Consider the following 18,249-nt stretch of genomic DNA (forward strand, 5'->3'; position numbering starts at 1 on the left):
ATAGGAATCAGTGTTAAAACTGGAGTTTGGTTCCACAAGACCTTCCATAGCAAAGTAAACCAAAAATTACACCTGTATTTTCTAAGTAATATTTTATATGACAATTTCACTGCATTGGTAAAATGAAACAATGGCTAAAATACAATGTAAAATTTATTTTTAACGAAGTCTAAATGTTCTACAGAAACTACCACAGAGCCCATTGAGTGTGGAACTTGGACCTATGCTCATCAGGCTAAAAGCACATGGAAATGTATATTTGAAGAAAACAGGCTATTGTTTATATAATGTAACTATAATTTAGCACTTAGCACAAGTGTACCATGTATAAAAGTATTTAGAATGCAAGTATAATAAATAGTTGGATAAACGTTGAAACATAAGCTTGAAGGCCGTTTTCAACTTGCCTTCTACTAAACCAGTCTGTCTCAAACCCAAAACATATTTTGTGGCGCAAAACTACATGACAAAAGGTAAGGGCAGCTCGAGACATGCTGCTTCGAAAATTGTGAATGTTGTGAAGTTCAAAAAACAGACATTCAGAAAGCCAAATTTTTAAAATATCATCGATACAGCTTTAATTTAAAAAAAGCTGCAGGAAAATAAAACGCAAGTGACCCATTAAGAACAGCAGCTGAAAAGGAAAAAGAACAAAATGCATGAACAGGAGGATCCTGCTGAAAAAAATGTCCAGCAGAATTATCTGAGCTTAAACAAAGCATTTTGCAGTCAGCTATAGGGGAAACATGCTCTAAAATACACTGCGAGAGATACACATGGACTCGTTGCGCTGAAGGGCCTATTTCCTTGCTGTGTGACTCTATGACTAGGAGTTCAACTGAACAAAAACACTAGCAGATAAAGGATTAGATTCAGATCTAGTACCTGAGAAGCTGGCTACCAGAGTATTCCTCTCCTTAGAAGAAATGTGTAGAAAAATCACAGTTTCATCCAAAAGACTGGGATGGGAAGGAAAATTAAGCCTCCTAACAGCTTGAAAATCACTTTTTTTGTGGTAAACTGAAGGAAAAGCAAATTAAAAATACCCTTCCAAGCAGACCTAACTAGACCAACTGGAAAAATGTCACCAATTAAAACTGATTATTTCAATTCCACATGTTAGAGCCCTAACAGCAAAGATAGCGATTTTTTTCAATAATTATTTTGTGATAAAATTAGCTTTTTATATAAGAAGTTTTGACAATTTTAGTTCACATTTTCAATACTTTAACGCTTAAAGAAAACTCTGGGGCTAAGAAGAAGACTAATTACATGACACGGATTTTGGTGAGGAGAAACATGACATGATCACCCCCATTGCCACATGGGAAGCAGTTCCATGACGTCAATGCATAATTGTTCCAGTGTCCTAGAGCCCTCACACAACACAGCTCCCAAAGCTTTCTTCTTTCATCGTTTAACATTTTTGTACATTCTCAAATGAGTTACTCAGGTTATTCCTTGTTACGAAATTTACTGCATGCGTCCACTCTGTCCCATCCCTCTCCAATACTGTGACTTGATTTATCTATGGAAAAAATTAAGTAAAGTTTTTTTCCCTTGGAAGCAAGCTGTTGAATAATGTAGGAAAGTTAGTAGCTAAGCTCTGCTGCATCAACAGTTAGGGACCGATAGGTAGGCTTAGTTCCGAGAAGGGTGAGATCGGGTAGCAAATGAACAGAATTGTCAGAACATCTGGATTTTTCTTCAGCATAATTTCACTGTCTGAACTGCTCATTCTACTTCTTCACTGGGCTGAGGAAATCTAGGAAAATCCATGACATTTTGAAAGAGATATTACAGTATGTCTTGAACATCTCATTAGAAATTGCGGGCTGTTGTCAGAAGCAACCACAGTTGGACTACCACGAGTGGCAAACCCAATGGACTCTCACAATGGTTGTTGAAGTTAGCTTTTTAACCTCCAATCATCTTGAGTGGTAATCGAATATGATGTGGTAAGATTAGCCTTCATATTTGAAAGGGCCTATACAAAAATGAGCCCAAAGTCCAGAAGGAATGTGAGGGTCCCACCATCCATTACTATAAAGGCACATATATTATAAGGTCCAGTATATGTTTGGAAATCTTGGTGAATAACTAGCCCCACAAGCTTCTGCTCTGCACTTGGTCATGCTTAAATACATTTGGTAAATCTTTGAAGTGCTATTCTGCAAGGAATGGGGAATCACCAACTGGTCATCAAAAATGATCAGTGAGAGAGAAATGTTGCTGCTTTCAAGGTAAGTCTTTACGGCACATTCTGTGAACTGAGCTGCAGATGATCCTTGCATGCAACACTTGTACACAGTAATGCAGCAAAATCCTTCTTTCCTTCCCCTTTGATGAGGTGAAGTTTGTTTGGCGAGACTGGCCAAATGCTGCTGTCTGCACATAACAATGTACCTCAGTGCCAAACATATTATGAACAAAAACAAAGATGCTGGAAAAGCTCAGCACATCTGGCAGCATCTGTGAAGGAGAAAACAGAGTTAACGTTTCAGGCCCAGTGACCCTTCCTTAGAACTCACCGACACGAAATGTTAACTCTCTTTTCTCCTTCACAGATCCTGCCAGACCTGGTGAGCTTCTCCAGCATCTTTGTTTTTGTTCCTGATTTACAGCATCAGCAGTTCTTTTGGTTTTTATTTAGCTGCCAAACAAATCATGATTAGACACAAGTACATCGCCTATGGCTCTGGAAAAAGCTGTCGAAGCAATATCATGTCTCGGTCTTATTTGAAGTGACATATTGATCAAAATCTGTTCAGAGATTGTCAAACATAATTTGTTGCTGATCTAAAACATTCGTCTTGTGTTGTAGAGAAGTTGCTAACCTGTTCTGCATATTATTTGGTGTCTAACACTGAAGCTTTGAGTTGGGCTATCCACATGTGTCAATTAGCTAATCTATCAAAGACTTCCAAGAGCTTTAATTTTACTAATGGAAAGGTTAGTACTGTACAATCCCTACACTGTAGATAGAGGCTATAGAGTTTGCACCAACCCTCTGAAAAGCTGCCCGCCTTCCCCACTCTGTCCCAGTAACCCCACATTTCCCATTGTTAACCTGTCTGGCCTGCACACCATAGCATGGCTAATTCAACTAATTTATACATCTTTGGGCTGTGGGAGGAAACCAGAGCACCTGGTGGAAACCCTCAAATACATGTGGAAATTGTACAAACTCCACACAGACAGTCACCCAAGGGTGGAATTGAACCTGGGTCCCTGGTACTGTGAGACAACGGTGCTAACCACTGAGCCACCGTGCCAACCTGGAGGTGAAACTATCAGTGAAAGTTATTATATCTTCCGATACTTGATAGGCACTTGAGGTCATTGATCATTTTCTTGATTTGAAAGATGATTATTAGGATTTTGATCTACTTGCACAACATTTGTTTTATTGTCTTTTTTTTTGGTTTGTTGACTAAGGTTGTTGTAAAGTTAGTTGTTGTAGCAAGCTGTTAAAGTGTCTGCTGCTCTAGTGCTGTTTTCAATGTAAAGTTTAGCTTATCTTTCATCTCAGTTTTCTTCAGCTTGACAGAGATGTCTATAGATACTTGTTTTCCAAGGCGGCTGAAGGATTTCAAAAGGATCTGTGCCTATAAACTTTGTCAAAATTGTTACAAATCAATAAGATCCAATTATCTTTGACTGCATGAAAGATGGCTACTGTGATGTTAGCGTGTTTTTTTTCTGTATCTGAGGTAGTTTCAAGCCTAATTTGATACTATGTTTTGGTACTGACTCATAGGACATGGGCACCATTGACTAGCCTGATATTTATTGCCCATCCCTAGCTACCCTTGGGAGAAGTTGTTGTGAGCTGAAATGATCCACTTTATGCTCTTACCCTCCAATGTTGTTTTTAAGAAATGAACTCAACAAAACTTCATAGCTGTTGAATAAATCTTGCGTCTGACTTTAAGCATTGAAATAATGAAAAAAAGCTAACAACTGTGAGAGTTGTGAACCTTCAAATTTGAAATTACTCTCACTTCTGATTTTTTTTAAATCGATGGATGTACTACAAGCCTGTTACTGAAGAATTTTATTAATTTACTTGATGAATTTTCCATCAAATAATTAGTCTAAAGCTTTGGAATGTCTACCAGCAATCTGAAATCTGCAGTTCTGTTGAGTACCCTGATGTTTCTCTGCAATGAAAATAATTTACTTTGGGTCTCCAGTAATTGTCTTCAGTTCATGAATATTCAGTCTGGATTACTATTCATGGCTGCTGGTGAGGTTTTGTGTTCTCACTGTTTTTATATCTGTTTTCTTCAAAGCTGTTTCCTCACTAGCGGTTGTAAACAAAATCTCATTGACCTAGAGTTGTCTTGGTCATTTCACTGCAGGAGTTTTCTGCTTAGCTGCTGTTCAGGTCTAAGGCTTATTTGACCCCTAGCTGGTTTTAAAGCTGTTGTGAAAAGTAATTTTTTTTAAAGTTCACCATATGATTTGAGATCTGTTTCTTGATCTTCACTACTGTGACAATTTTTTAAGCTGGTCATCAGCTCACTGTCACCGGTTTTGTTAAATGATTTTTGGGCCACAGGTGAACATTTAGGTTCAAGACAGACTGACCAAGGGGATGGTAAAGTTAAGGGCTGTTTTCAAGTTTAGGCTTCTATAGAAACCTTATTCTTGCATGTTAACACTATACAACTTCACAAGGTAAGTATGACACACCAGGGTGCAGAACTTATTGCTGTATTGTTAAGAAACTGTTCTCGATATGTGTTTAGCTTTTTCTTCACTCTAACTAGATCTACTTCTACCATGTTACTTATGCCCTATTGGGGGGGGGGGGGTCAGTGAAATCATCGTAAGGTTACTCCAGGTTGTATAGCCCTGAGAAAACATTTCTGGCGTGTGGTCTAGGGTTGGATGTATTGGGATTCCCTGTTGTTGTGTTGGGCAGAGAGAGGCTACAAGTTGGAAGGGTGGACACTGGGGACTGCCTCAAGTCTGAGAGAAGGTGAAATCATGCCAAAATGGAAATGGTACCAATCAGGTCAGGCATGATAGTAGACATTTTAAAATGAATCTTGTGATGCTCATTGAGATTTCAGACTCCAACAATTTAACGGCATTAAAACAAATCAAGGCTCAATGGGGCTGTATTAAGTGTGGAGCCACTATATTGTATTTTGAATAGTCAGGTTAAAAAGACTGCCACTGGACCAGAATTGAGAAAGTCTTACCCTTCTCTCTCTCTTTCTTTGACACATCTCCCATCAAAGCTGAGCCATTGATTTGAAGGCCCATCAAAGGCCTTCATTGCTGCAGCCCAAACATTCTTAAGGGAGAATTCCCACTCATCTCTACTCTCTCCTAGAGAATAATAAAATCATCCCAGTCACAACTGCAGGGTGACCGCACTCCAGTGAGAAACTTGTATACCTAAAACTACTAAAGAGAATGTGGCCTTTCAACTAGCCTCCAGAAATTCCATGAATCACTTTCTTTCCTGACATTACTTTTTGGTCAAATTTTCATGATATCATTTTCCGCAGAGATCTATTATCTTTCTTTTCATCCTTGTGTGATTGTGCGCATGTTGTTTCTACATTTGTGGGCACCTTGATATATTTGAACATTTTAAACGTGTTGGTAATAACTTCTGTGTTCTGCTTCACTGAACTAAAACTAACTCATTATTCGTTAACATAGGGAACCTGGTTAGCTCATTCCGTACATCAAGTAATACGCAGTGAATTATTAATTACTGAACCGGCAATGGTCAACTCCCTTTAAAATTCCAACTTTCTTGTAAACAACTCAGGTGCAGAGAGAGGAGATGGTTCACCCCTCTGTCTTGTTTATAACAACTCAGAAAGAGAAAATGTCATCATTGCAGAAGTTGAGCTGGCAGAGATGAGTAATGACCAAACTACAGGAGAAACCAATCAATGTCTGGAAACAAGCATGCGGAGAAATTTCCCTTTCCTCTGAATGCTCTGGCGACTGTGATGCAGAAAGTACAACAAAGTAAGATGACAATCCTGGGAGAAAATGGTCATCATAAAGCCGACCACAAATCAGCTGGAACAGAAGCAGCTTCACAAAGTACAGATTCCCAGATTCAGAACACATAAAATAATACTTAGATATATAAGAAATAATGAAAAAAAAATTCAGATATTTGTAGATTTTGTTCCACTCTGGAACACAGACATAACCAAACTGATACTGTTAACTGCAATATCTTCCCAGAGTTAGCATTCAAAACATACAATCACAGAATCCCTATGGCATGGAAGCAGGCCATACAGCCCATAGAGTCCACAACGACCCTCTGAAAAGCCTCTCACACAGATCCCTGTAATCCTGCATTTCCCATGGCTAATCCACCTAACCTGCACATTCCTGGGCACTATGGGCAATTTAGCTTGGCCAATCCAACTAACCTGCACATCTTTGGTCAGGGGAAAGAATTTGGATCACCTGGGGGAAACCCATGCACATATGGTGAAGAATGTAGAAACCCCATGCAGTCACTCAAGGCTGGGACTGAACCCAGATCCCTGATGCTGTGAGGCAGCAATGCTAACCACTGAGCTGTTGTGTTCCCACAGAGCAACTATATTTTACCAAGTTATTTGTTACAGTGTATATTGTTTGTTGCAACAACAAATATCTTTTACTGTGGAATGCAAATGTCGAAAGGTATAAGCAGATATAAGCAGGTATAAGTCACAGAAACTCAGCTTCAATAACAACATTAACTGAGCAGAGCATTCATTGTGTAATCATTTTGTTTAGGGGCAAAGTGAGAACTGGAAATGTAATTCAGTCAAGGAACACGCAAGTTGGATTATAAGATAATACATATATATACATATTAGTACGATATTGGTGATAATTGAAGTCAAGAACTAGCTGTCAGGTATCTCCACAATGAAATGTAACACTGAAAAATTCAGCATGCTGCTCAACAAGTCCAATTTCACACTACACAGTTTCATAAAATCAATGTTCATATACACAAAACTCAATACAAAATGTCTTTACTAATAAATAATAACTGGGCATGTTGTTTAATTGAGTCTCAATCCAGCAATTAATAGTCAGGAGAAATAGACTGCAATTCAATCACCTCCTCCTTGTAAAACCCTAAGATTTAAGCAAAGTGATAATGGACTAAGTGTAGGGCAGCGTTTATTGTGTGCAATACTTTCTGGTCTCGTAAAACAGACCACAAATCTTCTGGAACAGAAGCAGCTTAGCAAGTATAGATTCTCAGATCCGGAACATATAAAATAATACTTCGATGTATGAGAAAGAATGATAAAAAAGTGTTCAGATATTTATTGATTTTGTTCCACTCTGGAACATGAACAAACACAACCAAACTGAATCTGTTAACTGCAATATCTTCTCAGAGTCAGCATTCAAAATAACAATCACTGAGTCCCTATAGTGTGGAAGCAGGCTGTTCAGCCCACACAGGCAGACAGACAGTCACGCAAGGGTAGAATCGAACCCGGGTCCCCAGTACTCTGACCTAACAGTGCTAGTTACTGAGCCGCCATGCCAACCTGAAGGTGAAACTATCAACAAAAGTTATTACATCTACTGATACTTGATAGACACTTGACGTTGTTGATCATTTTCTGATTTGGAACATGACCATTAGGATTTGTAAGTGTTTATTGTGTGGATGAGTGCAATACTTTCTGGATGGCTCATCCAGAGCATTACCATCACCTTTAATGAACTTACTTGTGTACTCTACTATTGCTATAACAATATCTTGCAAATGGGTGGCTATATAGCTACTTTTACCAAACAGTTTTGTTTGTTTCCTGCAATATATTCTCTAAGGATGGCTTCTGCAGTAAGCACTGGATTCAGGAAGGAAAGGTGGTGAAACTTTCCCATGATAAATCATCTCAATGTGCTAGAATTGTGGGAGGCCAACAGACATACACCCTAAATAATCTACACCCATTTATTGAAAGAAAAGCAAAGATCAAAAACTCAATGATTAATCTGGTCTGTGCAACCACACTGCAGAACTGTTTTTTTTTTCTGTCTCCTACAGTTTGCAGGATCTATGATAGCTGTAAGAAATAGCCTCTATATAAATGACAGACAAGGCTGCCATTAAGATGCAAGGAGATCATGTTGATGCAAGGAGGTCATCTAGTTAACTATGTTTGGAATAGGATGAAGGGGGGATGGCTGGGGAGGCGATGTAGATGTTGAGGTCTTTTAGGAATGATGGCATAAAACAGTGAAGGTAATTACTCAGTCACCATGGGGCACAGAATACAGGGCATATGGGGTTGTAGTGATTGGAACAATGTTAGCCAGAAGGATATTATGGAATACGAATACCCTGATTGGAGCTGTTATCTTGATCCAATCTGGGAGCCCTTGCTGACAGATATAAACAGGAGTGCCGGGGTTCTGCTCACTCTCAGATCTGGCTTTGTGCTAGCTAGGTCAGTGTCATGTATGATGATACCGGCCTTTGTAGAATTATTTCAGTGGTGACAAGAGAAAAACATGCTCCTGAAGAGATTTGCTCACAGCAGTCATCTTTGAGTTGAGGTAAGCGATTCTGGCATCATGCCTTTATTTAGATAGCTTGATTTATTGAAACCTGCCATCAAAGACTGGGCACATCACGTGAAAAGAATGCATTATTTTTTCCAAGCAAATGACATTGGGGCAGATGAAAAACAATAAGTAATTCTCCTGGCAGTTTGTGGACCTGTGGCTTCTCCAGTTATGAAAAGCCTACCTTTCCATGAGGTACCTGAGCTTCAGGTTGATTTAGCCACTGGCTCTTATTCTGAGTTTGTACAATTACAATGTGGAACACTGTCCAGTGACCAAGAGGCAAACCTTGAGCCACCTCCCACTAGCAGATATACCACCAGTGGTGCCGCCATAGGAAGAGTCCATTCTGACTTTAAACTTTCTGGACACCCTTCTGGTCGCCACTGACAATATTAGACTGCAGACACAAAAAAGTCCCATCCTGGCAAAACTAAAACAGCTAGTTGCAAGAGGGGAAACAAAAAGGTCATCACAACTCAAATTGAACCTTTCTCGACCCAGCAAGACCAGATCACCATAGAGGACGGCATATTATTATGGGGAGCAACAGTGATTGTCCCAAGCAAAGGTTGCTGCCAAATACTGGCTGAACTCCACAAAGGTCATCCAGGACTTTCCAAAATAAAGATGTTGGTGAGAAGTTATGTCTGGTGGCCAGAATTGAATGGTGACATAGCCGTATTGGTGAAGTGCCCAGAGTGCCAGCAAGGACAAAATTTACTGCTAGCAGCTCCCCTGCATCTTGGAAATGGCCAGGTATACCTTGGATTCAGTTACACATCAACTCTGCCACTCCTTTCCTGGGCTCAATGTTTTTAGTTATTGTGGATGCACATTCAAAGTTATAGGATGTGCATAGAGTTCATTTGTCAAATATGGGGGTGGTAATTGAAAAGTTCTTAGCACTTTTTGCAATACACAGAATTCCAGAGGTGTTAGTCACAGAAAATGGGAGATAGTTTACCAGCAGGGAATTTGAGTATTTTGTAAAGTCAAATAGTATTCAACATATGAGGAAGGCCCCATACTATCCAACTTCCAATAAACTGGCAGAAAGAATGGTCCAAACTTTGAAGGCAGACTTAAAGAAACAGCCTATAGCTTCACGAGATACCAAACTGTCCCAGTTCCTGTTCGATTACAGGACCACCCCTATGCAACTACTGAGACAGCTCCTGCAGAGTTATTTACTAAATAAAAACCAAAAGAACTGTGGATATTGTAAATCATTGACAGAAACAGAAATTGCTAGAAAAGCTCAGCAGGTCTGGCAGCATCTGTGAAGAGAAATCAGAATTAATGTTTCGGGTCGAGTGATCCTTCCTCAGAACTTTCCAGTTGAAGTAGTAGTAAAAGGGAACTAAGAAATGGCATTGGAACTGAATAGGTACTTTGCATCAGTCTTTATGGTGAAACACACCAGTGGAATTCCAGAACATCAAGAAAGTCAGAGATGAGTGTCATAGCCTTATGAAAAGGAGATTACAAAGTGTAGAGATGGATGAACACAGCAGGCCAAGCAGCATTTTAGGAGCACAAAAGCTTTTGTGCTCCTAAGATGCTGCTTGGCCTGTTGTGTTCATCCAGCTCCACACCTTGTTATCTCGGATTCTCCAGCATCTGCAGTTCCCATTATCTCTTATGAAAAGGAGAAGGTTTTGGGGAAGCTGAAGGGTTTGAAGGTGAATAAATCACCTGGACCAAACAGACCACACCCCAGGGTTCTGAAGGAGATGGTTGAGGAAAGTGTGGAGGCATTGCTCATGATCTTTCAGGAATCACTGGAGGCAGGGAGGGTCCCAAGGCATTGGAAAATGGCTAATGTAGTACCCTTGTTTAAAAAGGGACGGAGGCAAAGGACAGGAAATTATAGACAGGTTACATTGATCTTAGTCCTTGGTAAGATTTGGCAGTATGTTGTTAAAGCTAAGATCATAAAACCCCTACAGTGTGGAAACAGGCCCTTCAGCCTAACAAGTCTACACCAAACCTCAGAGCATCCCACCCAGATCTATCCTGCATAACCCACCTAATCTACACATCCCTGAACACTGCAGGCAATTTAACATAACAAATCCACCTAGCCTGCATATCTTTGGACTGTGGGAGGAAACCCACGCAGATAAAGGGAGAATGTGCAAACTCCACATTGACAGTCGCCCCAGGGTGGAATCAAACGCAGGTCTCTGGCACTGTGAGGCAGCAGTGCTACCCACTGAGCCACTGTGGCACCCACAAATGATTGTGGAGTACTTGGAAGTGAATGGTAAATAGGGTTGACACAGCATGGCTTTCTTAGGGGACGCCAAGCCTGACAAATCTGTCATTATTCTTTGAAGAATTATTGAACAAGTTAGGCAAATGAAACCCAGTGGTCTATTTGGATTTCCAGAAGACCTTTGGTGAGATGCTGTACAGGATGCTGCTAAATGAGTTAAGAGCCCATAGTGTTAGAGTGTGGTACTGGCATTATGGATTGAATGGCTGCAGAAGGCAAACAGTGGAAATAAAGGGGTCTTTCGCAGAATGTCAGTGATTAGTGGAGTTCTGCAGGTATCAGAGTTGGGATCATAACTATTCATTACCACACCCGATAAAGAAACTGAGAGCTTGTTGCTATACGTGCAGATGAGGCAAAGATAGGTGAGGGAACAAAGAGATCACAGAAGGATTTGGACAGGCTTAGGAGAGTGTCCAAAAAAGTGGCGAATAGAATACAATGTGGAAAGGGGTGAGATTATGTACTTTGGCAGGAAGATTAGAGGTATAGACTACTTTCTAAATGGGAAAAGGCTTTGGAAATCTGAAATGCAAAGGGATTTGGGAGTCCTAGTTCAGGATTCTTCCAAGGTTAACATGCAGGCTCAATTGGCAGTTAGGAAGGCAAATGCAGAGTTAGAATTTATTTCGACAGGGCTAGAATACCAGGACAGGGATGTACTGGTTGCATAAGGTTCTCATCAGTTTCACAATAGTTTTGGGCCCTGTATCCAAGGAGCCTGGCCTTGGAGGGGATCCAGAGGTGGCTAACTAGAATGATGCCAGGGATGAAGGGCTTGCCATATGAGGAATGGGTGAGGACACTCTGTCTGTACTCAATGAAGTTCAGATGGACAAAGGGACATTTCAACGAAACTTATGAAATACTGAGAGGCCTCAACAGAATGGAAATGGAGAATATGTTTCCACTAGTAACAGAGTCTGTGACCCAAAGGCAGATCTTCAGAATGACCCTTTAGAACTGAGATGGGAAGGAATTTTATCAGTCAACGGGTGGCTAATCTACGGAACTCGTTGCCACAGAAGGTTGTGGAGGCCATGCCATTGAGTGTATTTAAGAGCGAGGAGACATAGGTTGGTTCTTGATTAATAAGGGGATCAAACGATAGGGGAGAAGGCTGGAGGATGGAGTTGTGAAACATATCAGCCAAGATTGAATGGTGGAGAAGAGCTGATGTGCTCAATGGCCTAATTCTGCTCCCTTATCTTATGGTCTTACAGCGCCAGTCAGGATTCTGCTCTCCCCAGTCTAACCCTCTGCGAACTGGTTGCAGGAATCTCTGCCTCATTAGGCCAAAGTAGTTAATCTGTAATATAGCAGATGGAAATTTTTGGATAGTAAAGGAATGAATGTGGAGTAACAAAAGATTCCACCATACATGCTGCCTATGGAAGGGAAACTCGTGGAAATGAAGCTGGAAGAATGTTTCACCCCTGGAAGCCTTAATTGCATGGAAGCTCATCCAGCACACATACTTTGTTTGAACCAGCAAATTAAAAGAACGAAGTAGAAGGTGATTAAAAAGTATCTACACACATTCCCCAACAATTGTTGAAAGGAATTTATGTAATTTCAACAGAGTTGTCCTGTTTTGAACAGAATCTTTTGCTTCAATCTGGTTTAATTGATTTGAGCCTGAATATAGAAAACATTTAAGCCCATAAAGTAATAAACAGTCAGGAGAAGGATGAAGTTAGTAAGAATTTGAAGATTCTGTGATTATGTTTAGATATGAGAAAATTCTACCCCCCACCCCCCACACTTCCTGCCCGTTAAGCATTTGACATATTTGCAAAAGGAGCATGTGTATTAAGTATTGTGACAAATTCAACAACTTACCGAGAAAATGAGGAAATAATTTGATAAAGTAAGCACTGGATCTTTCTGATTTACTGGCGAGTGTTTGTATGATTGATCATAAAGTACAAAAATTCTGTGCATTTTCTATAAGTCTTTATTAAACAAACCAAAGAGAACTAGATTGAGTCAAATCAGTCCAGGAAGCAAAACTATCAGCACACTGCAATGTTGTAAAATGAAAATTCATGCCAGCATTAGATGTTTACATCAGTAACTCTAACCACATAACTGCACAAATGGAATGAAATCTCCATAAAAGTCACTTACCTTTTAACTTTGGCTTTACTGCTGTTAAATAAAAATGAAAATCTTTTGTACAATGGTCAATAGATTTTTCAAGCTAAAGATTTTCTACAAACTGGTTCACATTTTTATGAAGACGGAAGTTCTCTGCATCTTGGCCAGAATGGAAGTGAGACTCAAATCTTAAGGGCCTGCACCTAGTTATAACACATGCCATTTTCACGACAATGCTGGGGGTGGAGGGGGAAACAGTGTGCGATATGATACACAAATATGTAAAAACTGAACCCTGTAGCGCTCAGTCACCATTTTAGCAGGGTGAGGTCCATTTCCCACAGTGTGTAATATAACTTCATTCTGGATCCATCACCTGGAGCAACATCTGCTGGGTCAAAGCAGTTTCTCCCTAGTCAGGTTTGCAGAGTTGGGAAAAGTGCCACTGTGAATAACCCCTGCAAATATTTGTGTTACTGTCTTTGAACAGTGATCAGGTGGAGAAGCACATTTTTTTCTCGTTTTAATTAGGAACTGTTTAGTCCTGGTACACTGTTTAACTCAGCCTCATGACATTACTGAATTAGGGACATTTTGCACATGGTTGTATCTTGGGTTTTGGAACATCAATGTCAGAAATGCATGCGGATATCAAACCATCACTTGCTAGAAATAGTGCCCACTGGTGCAATCTACTAGGAGTTTGATTCCTCATCAGCCTCCTCAATTTTTGCAATCGTAATAAGGTCCACCAACAGGGTGGCAGCTGTGGAGCCTTGATAGGTGAATGCTCAATCACCCTTCTACCACAAAACACACCACAGATTATCACATTAAACTTCAGCCAAGGAAGAGGATTTTAATCTAAACATAGGGTGGTTAATTTTTGCTGTCACTTTTTGCTGCGACCTTTTCCAAGATTTTTACAATATTGTCCTATGCAGATACACATAGCATTAAGAATAATGTATAACTTTTAAGTTTCATTTATAGTTTTGAATCTATGTATTAAGAGGGTTGAGTTATGGTTTAGTTTCATTTTTATGTTTGTGGGCTTGGTGACTCAATCTGAAGGTTGGTTTGCCTAAATGATTTTCCAATGTGTTTAACAAGCCTGAACTGAGAATTTGAGGTTAAATGGTTAGCGTATTATCAAAAAGATGGTAGCAACACAAGTCCAGTGATGCAGGGAAAGACAGCCAGTCTGTGTAGAACCACCAGAGGCTGGAAGCAGGCAGCTGGATAATTCATTTGAGGAAACTCATACTTGTGCTCTCAGGTTTAAAGTTACAGTGAGTTTAGCCTGTAGTTTGTTTCATGTGTCCATAGAGATGAGGAATAGAAATTTACCATGAAGAAAGCAGTTGTAGCTGAACTGGACTAAACCTGTCCAAGGGTCCTAGCATAGAGAGTGCAGTGAATCTTCACTGAGGTTTAAGTTTTTGAAATTGTATTGTTAAGATTAAAGGGGTAGCATAAGACTGAATATTTTTCTGACATCTGCACCTAAATCTTTTCAAATGAGTGCGGTTCATGGTGTTTCTTGATCAATGAATGGTTTATTCTTTAAATGTTAAAGTGCATAAGCAGACTCCAGTAACATTCAGTAACTGAACTTTTCAGTCTAAAAGAAAGAAAAGTTAGGACCTAACAGGCCAGTTTTATAAAGCAAAGAACAGCAGAAGCTGTGGATTTTAAACAGTAACAGAAATTGCAGAAGAAACTCAGCAGGCCTGCCAGCATCTGTGGCAAGAAAGTAGAGTTAACATTTCAAGCCTGGTTACTGTTCATCAGGACTGTTAGTAGCTGGGAAAAGGTAGTATTCATGTTGAAGCCAAGGTTGAGTGGGTGGGTAATGGACAGAGAAAAGGAGAGGTCAGCACTCAGGTGAAGGCAGAGCGCAGAAAGAGAGAGAGAGAGACAGAGAGAGAAAGATAAGAAAGTGCTAGGGAAACAAGGAGATTACGGATAGCAGACCAGGAGAGAGGAAAAGCTGTGCTGAATGCAACCCATATAATATGATCATGGGCTTAGGAACACAGTGGAATGGATGACTGTGCCTAAAGCAACCCATGTCATAACAGGACCAGGTATGGGGTGGTTAAAATATGTGGAAGGATAGTTATTGAGCTTGATGTTGAGTCCTGGAGGCTGCAGGGTTCCCAAACAGAAAATTAGATTTTATTCTTTAAACTCATTGGAACACAGATATGTTGTTGCAGGAACGCATTGTTATATTGAAGTGGCAGGTAACTGGATACTTAGTCATTTTTGCAGACACAGCATAGGTGTTCTGCAAAGTGGTCACTCGGCGTGGTTTCAATTTTGGGATTGACTGTTTAATATTAACATCAGCTGGAACCATTTCAACTGGTTTAACTAGTCTAACTTTTGTTTTGTTCACTGACGGGATGTGGATATCACTGGCTAGGCCAGCATTAATTGCTCATTCCTAGTTACTCAGCTAGCACTTAGGATTCAACAGCATTGCTATGGGTTTGAACTTACTTCCTTAAAAGGACATTAGTGAACCAAATGGTTCTTTGCCCATTAAAAAGACGACTGATTGTCTTGACAACAATCACATACTTGGTCACCGCTAGGCTAGCTTTTCTCTCCAGAATTTTATTGAAATCAAATCTGTTGTGGTGAGATTCCAAGTCACATCCCTGGACTGTTAATGTGAGGTTCTGGATTCTCAATCCAGTGACATTGCCATTACACCATCCACCCCCATCATCAAGAGAAATAAACAAATTGTGGGTTGCCACACATGATTAATTATCCATCTCCAGGCACTGATTGGTAGCTTAATATATTTAGCACTGGAATAAAGGAGATTTGCATGATTAAAATATTTGAAATATTCCATTGATTTAGTTTCTACATTACCTTTCTCTGTGGATTTTGGTTTCATTTTCTTCACAGTTTCTGCCTCTATAAGTTAAATGAGCAATTTAATTAGATTCAATATTAACTATAATTATAACTATAAATAGTAGCCTAATATTTCAACATCAACTGTACACATACAATAGACAATAAGATTACTACTTCTTTATTAAGGCTGCTAATCCCATCCACCCACTGTTACTTTCATGGAAGTTAGAATCTAGGCAAAGAAAATACAGTTAAAAATATTTAGCCCTATGCCACTTTAAATTAAAAATTGAACCACCATCATGTCCTGTTCCTATGTACAAACCATATTTGTCATTCAATTGTGGACAAGGATGTATGGATCACAGAATCACAGGATTGTTTTGGTGCACAAGGAGGCCATGTGGCCCACTGTGTTTGCACTGGCTCTCTTGATCTTGACTTACAGGGGGACATTTTCCAAGTTTGTGAATGACACAAAAGTTGAAAAAATTGTAAACTGGTTGGAGGACATTGTAGAACTTCAAAAAAACTTTTAACACATTGGCTGAATAGTGGATAGGTGACAAATGAAGTTCAACGCAGAGAAATATGAGGAGATACATTTTTGTACAAAGAGTACAGACAGACAGCACAAAGTTGAATAAAGATACTATTTTAAAGCGTGTGTTGGAACAGAATTTGAAGTATATACGTACATAAATCATTAAAAGTGACAGAAAAACATATTATACAAATTTTCATCAATACAGGCACAGAATTGACAAAGGGCAGGGAGATTGCGCTGAATGTATTTAACACAGATACAGGACTACACTTTGCCTGCCGTGTCGTGAATAGTTATGAATTCCACACTTTAGGAAGAATGTAAACACAATGGAGAGAGCACAGAAGAGTTTTACAAGAATGGTTCCAGGGATGAGAAACTTCAAGTCAGAAGATAAATTAGAGAAGTTTGAACTGTTTTTCTCAGAAAAGAGAAAGGGTTCAGTGGGTAGCACTGCTACTCAAAGTGCCAGGGACAAGGGTTCAATTCATCCCTAGGATGACTGTTTGTGTAGAGTTTGCACATTCTTCCCATTTCTGTGGAGGTTTTGGCTGGGTGCTCGGGTTTGCTCCCACAGTTCAAAGACGGGCATGTTAGGTGGATTGGCCATGTTGAATTGCCCATAGTGTTCACGGTTGTGTAGTTGGGTTAACCCTGCATTTCCCATGGCTACAGGGATGCTCTTAGGAGGGTCGGTATTGGGCTAAATGCCTGTTTCCACACAGTAGTCATTCAATGATTCTTGAGAGTAGCCTTGATACTACTTTCAGAGTAACAAAATTCTCAAATAAAATTTTACAATCCGATTCTGTGCAGTTTTTGCCTCAATTTGTCTTCATTTTCCATTCCATTATCAAGAGTTGGGGAAACTTGGAGCGCAGAGTGTTTGATTTACTAACCCCATGCATCTCTAGAGAATCACTGGAATTTGTTGCCATTTGGCAATGGAAGAAAGGAAAGCTACAATGTCAGGATTAAAATTTTAATAATGCACTGGTTGAACCTCTGCGTTACCTTTTTTTGCAGGCTTTTGTTCCTTTTCTTTCATGGTTTCTGTTTCTAAATATTTGGTACACAAAGAAATTATATTCAATATTAATTATCCCTTAATTGTTATTGACCAGTTATTGATCTTGAAGTATCATAGCTCTTGTACAATGTACAGTTAAATGTAAGCATTCAACAAATAATAAAAAAAACTTGACTTTTTTTGTTCCACTATAATATGGATTGTACAAATATTGACTGCAAAAAAGTAAAATCAGAGCCGGAGCCAATCTCTCACAGACACTCCTGCTTTTACACACAGTAAATTTATGAGCAGATAAAAGGACGAAGACCGGTATCACCGGATGTGCGAAACCAGGAACCTCATTCCCCTCTGTCAGCTTCAATCTCAATTTAATCCATTTCCTAGAAGTAAAAATTACATTCAAGAAGTCTTGGTAACACATAAAGCATGCCTTGAAGAAAAATTTTCATTGCAATAAAGTTGAACTTGCAGAGATCAATACTGCCAAATACAGGAAAAAAAGCAAAAACCATGTGCAATCAAAAGGCGCCTGGAAGCAGTCAAGTGGGAACATTTATTTGATTGATGGAACTTTGGTGGTCCAAATGCAGGACGTATAACAAGAGAAATTAGCTGTTTTGGGAGAAGACAGTCATGATAAAGCAGATGACAAACAGAAGTTATGGATAAAAGAATCAAGTTTCTCACATAACGTAAAACAGAGGATGTGCTAAATGAGGTAGATTGAAAAAAACAGAAATATTGCCCTTGGTATATTTTCTTTAACTCTGGGATACAATTAAAATGGAAAATATGGGCCACTTTTTGCCTGGACATTTTAGTATGCATGGT

At 39.5% G+C, this 18,249-nt stretch overlaps 1 protein-coding gene across 1 annotated transcript in view; it reads right to left on the bottom strand.

Annotated features, from left to right (window-relative positions):
- The window catches only part of trdn (triadin), a 433,668-nt gene that overhangs the window by 82,533 nt on the left and 332,886 nt on the right, over window positions 1–18,249 (bottom strand). The window contains exons 41-43 of the mRNA XM_059645698.1: window positions 17,400–17,444; window positions 15,851–15,895; window positions 12,989–13,009 (exon numbers count right to left, since the gene is read on the bottom strand). Coding sequence (XP_059501681.1) covers window positions 12,989–13,009; window positions 15,851–15,895; window positions 17,400–17,444 — 111 coding nt within the window. The remainder of the gene's footprint in view (window positions 1–12,988; window positions 13,010–15,850; window positions 15,896–17,399; window positions 17,445–18,249) is intronic.

The sequence above is a fragment of the Stegostoma tigrinum genome, chromosome 4 (genome assembly GCF_030684315.1).
Source record: "Stegostoma tigrinum isolate sSteTig4 chromosome 4, sSteTig4.hap1, whole genome shotgun sequence".
In the NCBI taxonomy this organism is placed as follows: Eukaryota; Metazoa; Chordata; class Chondrichthyes; order Orectolobiformes; family Stegostomatidae; genus Stegostoma; species Stegostoma tigrinum.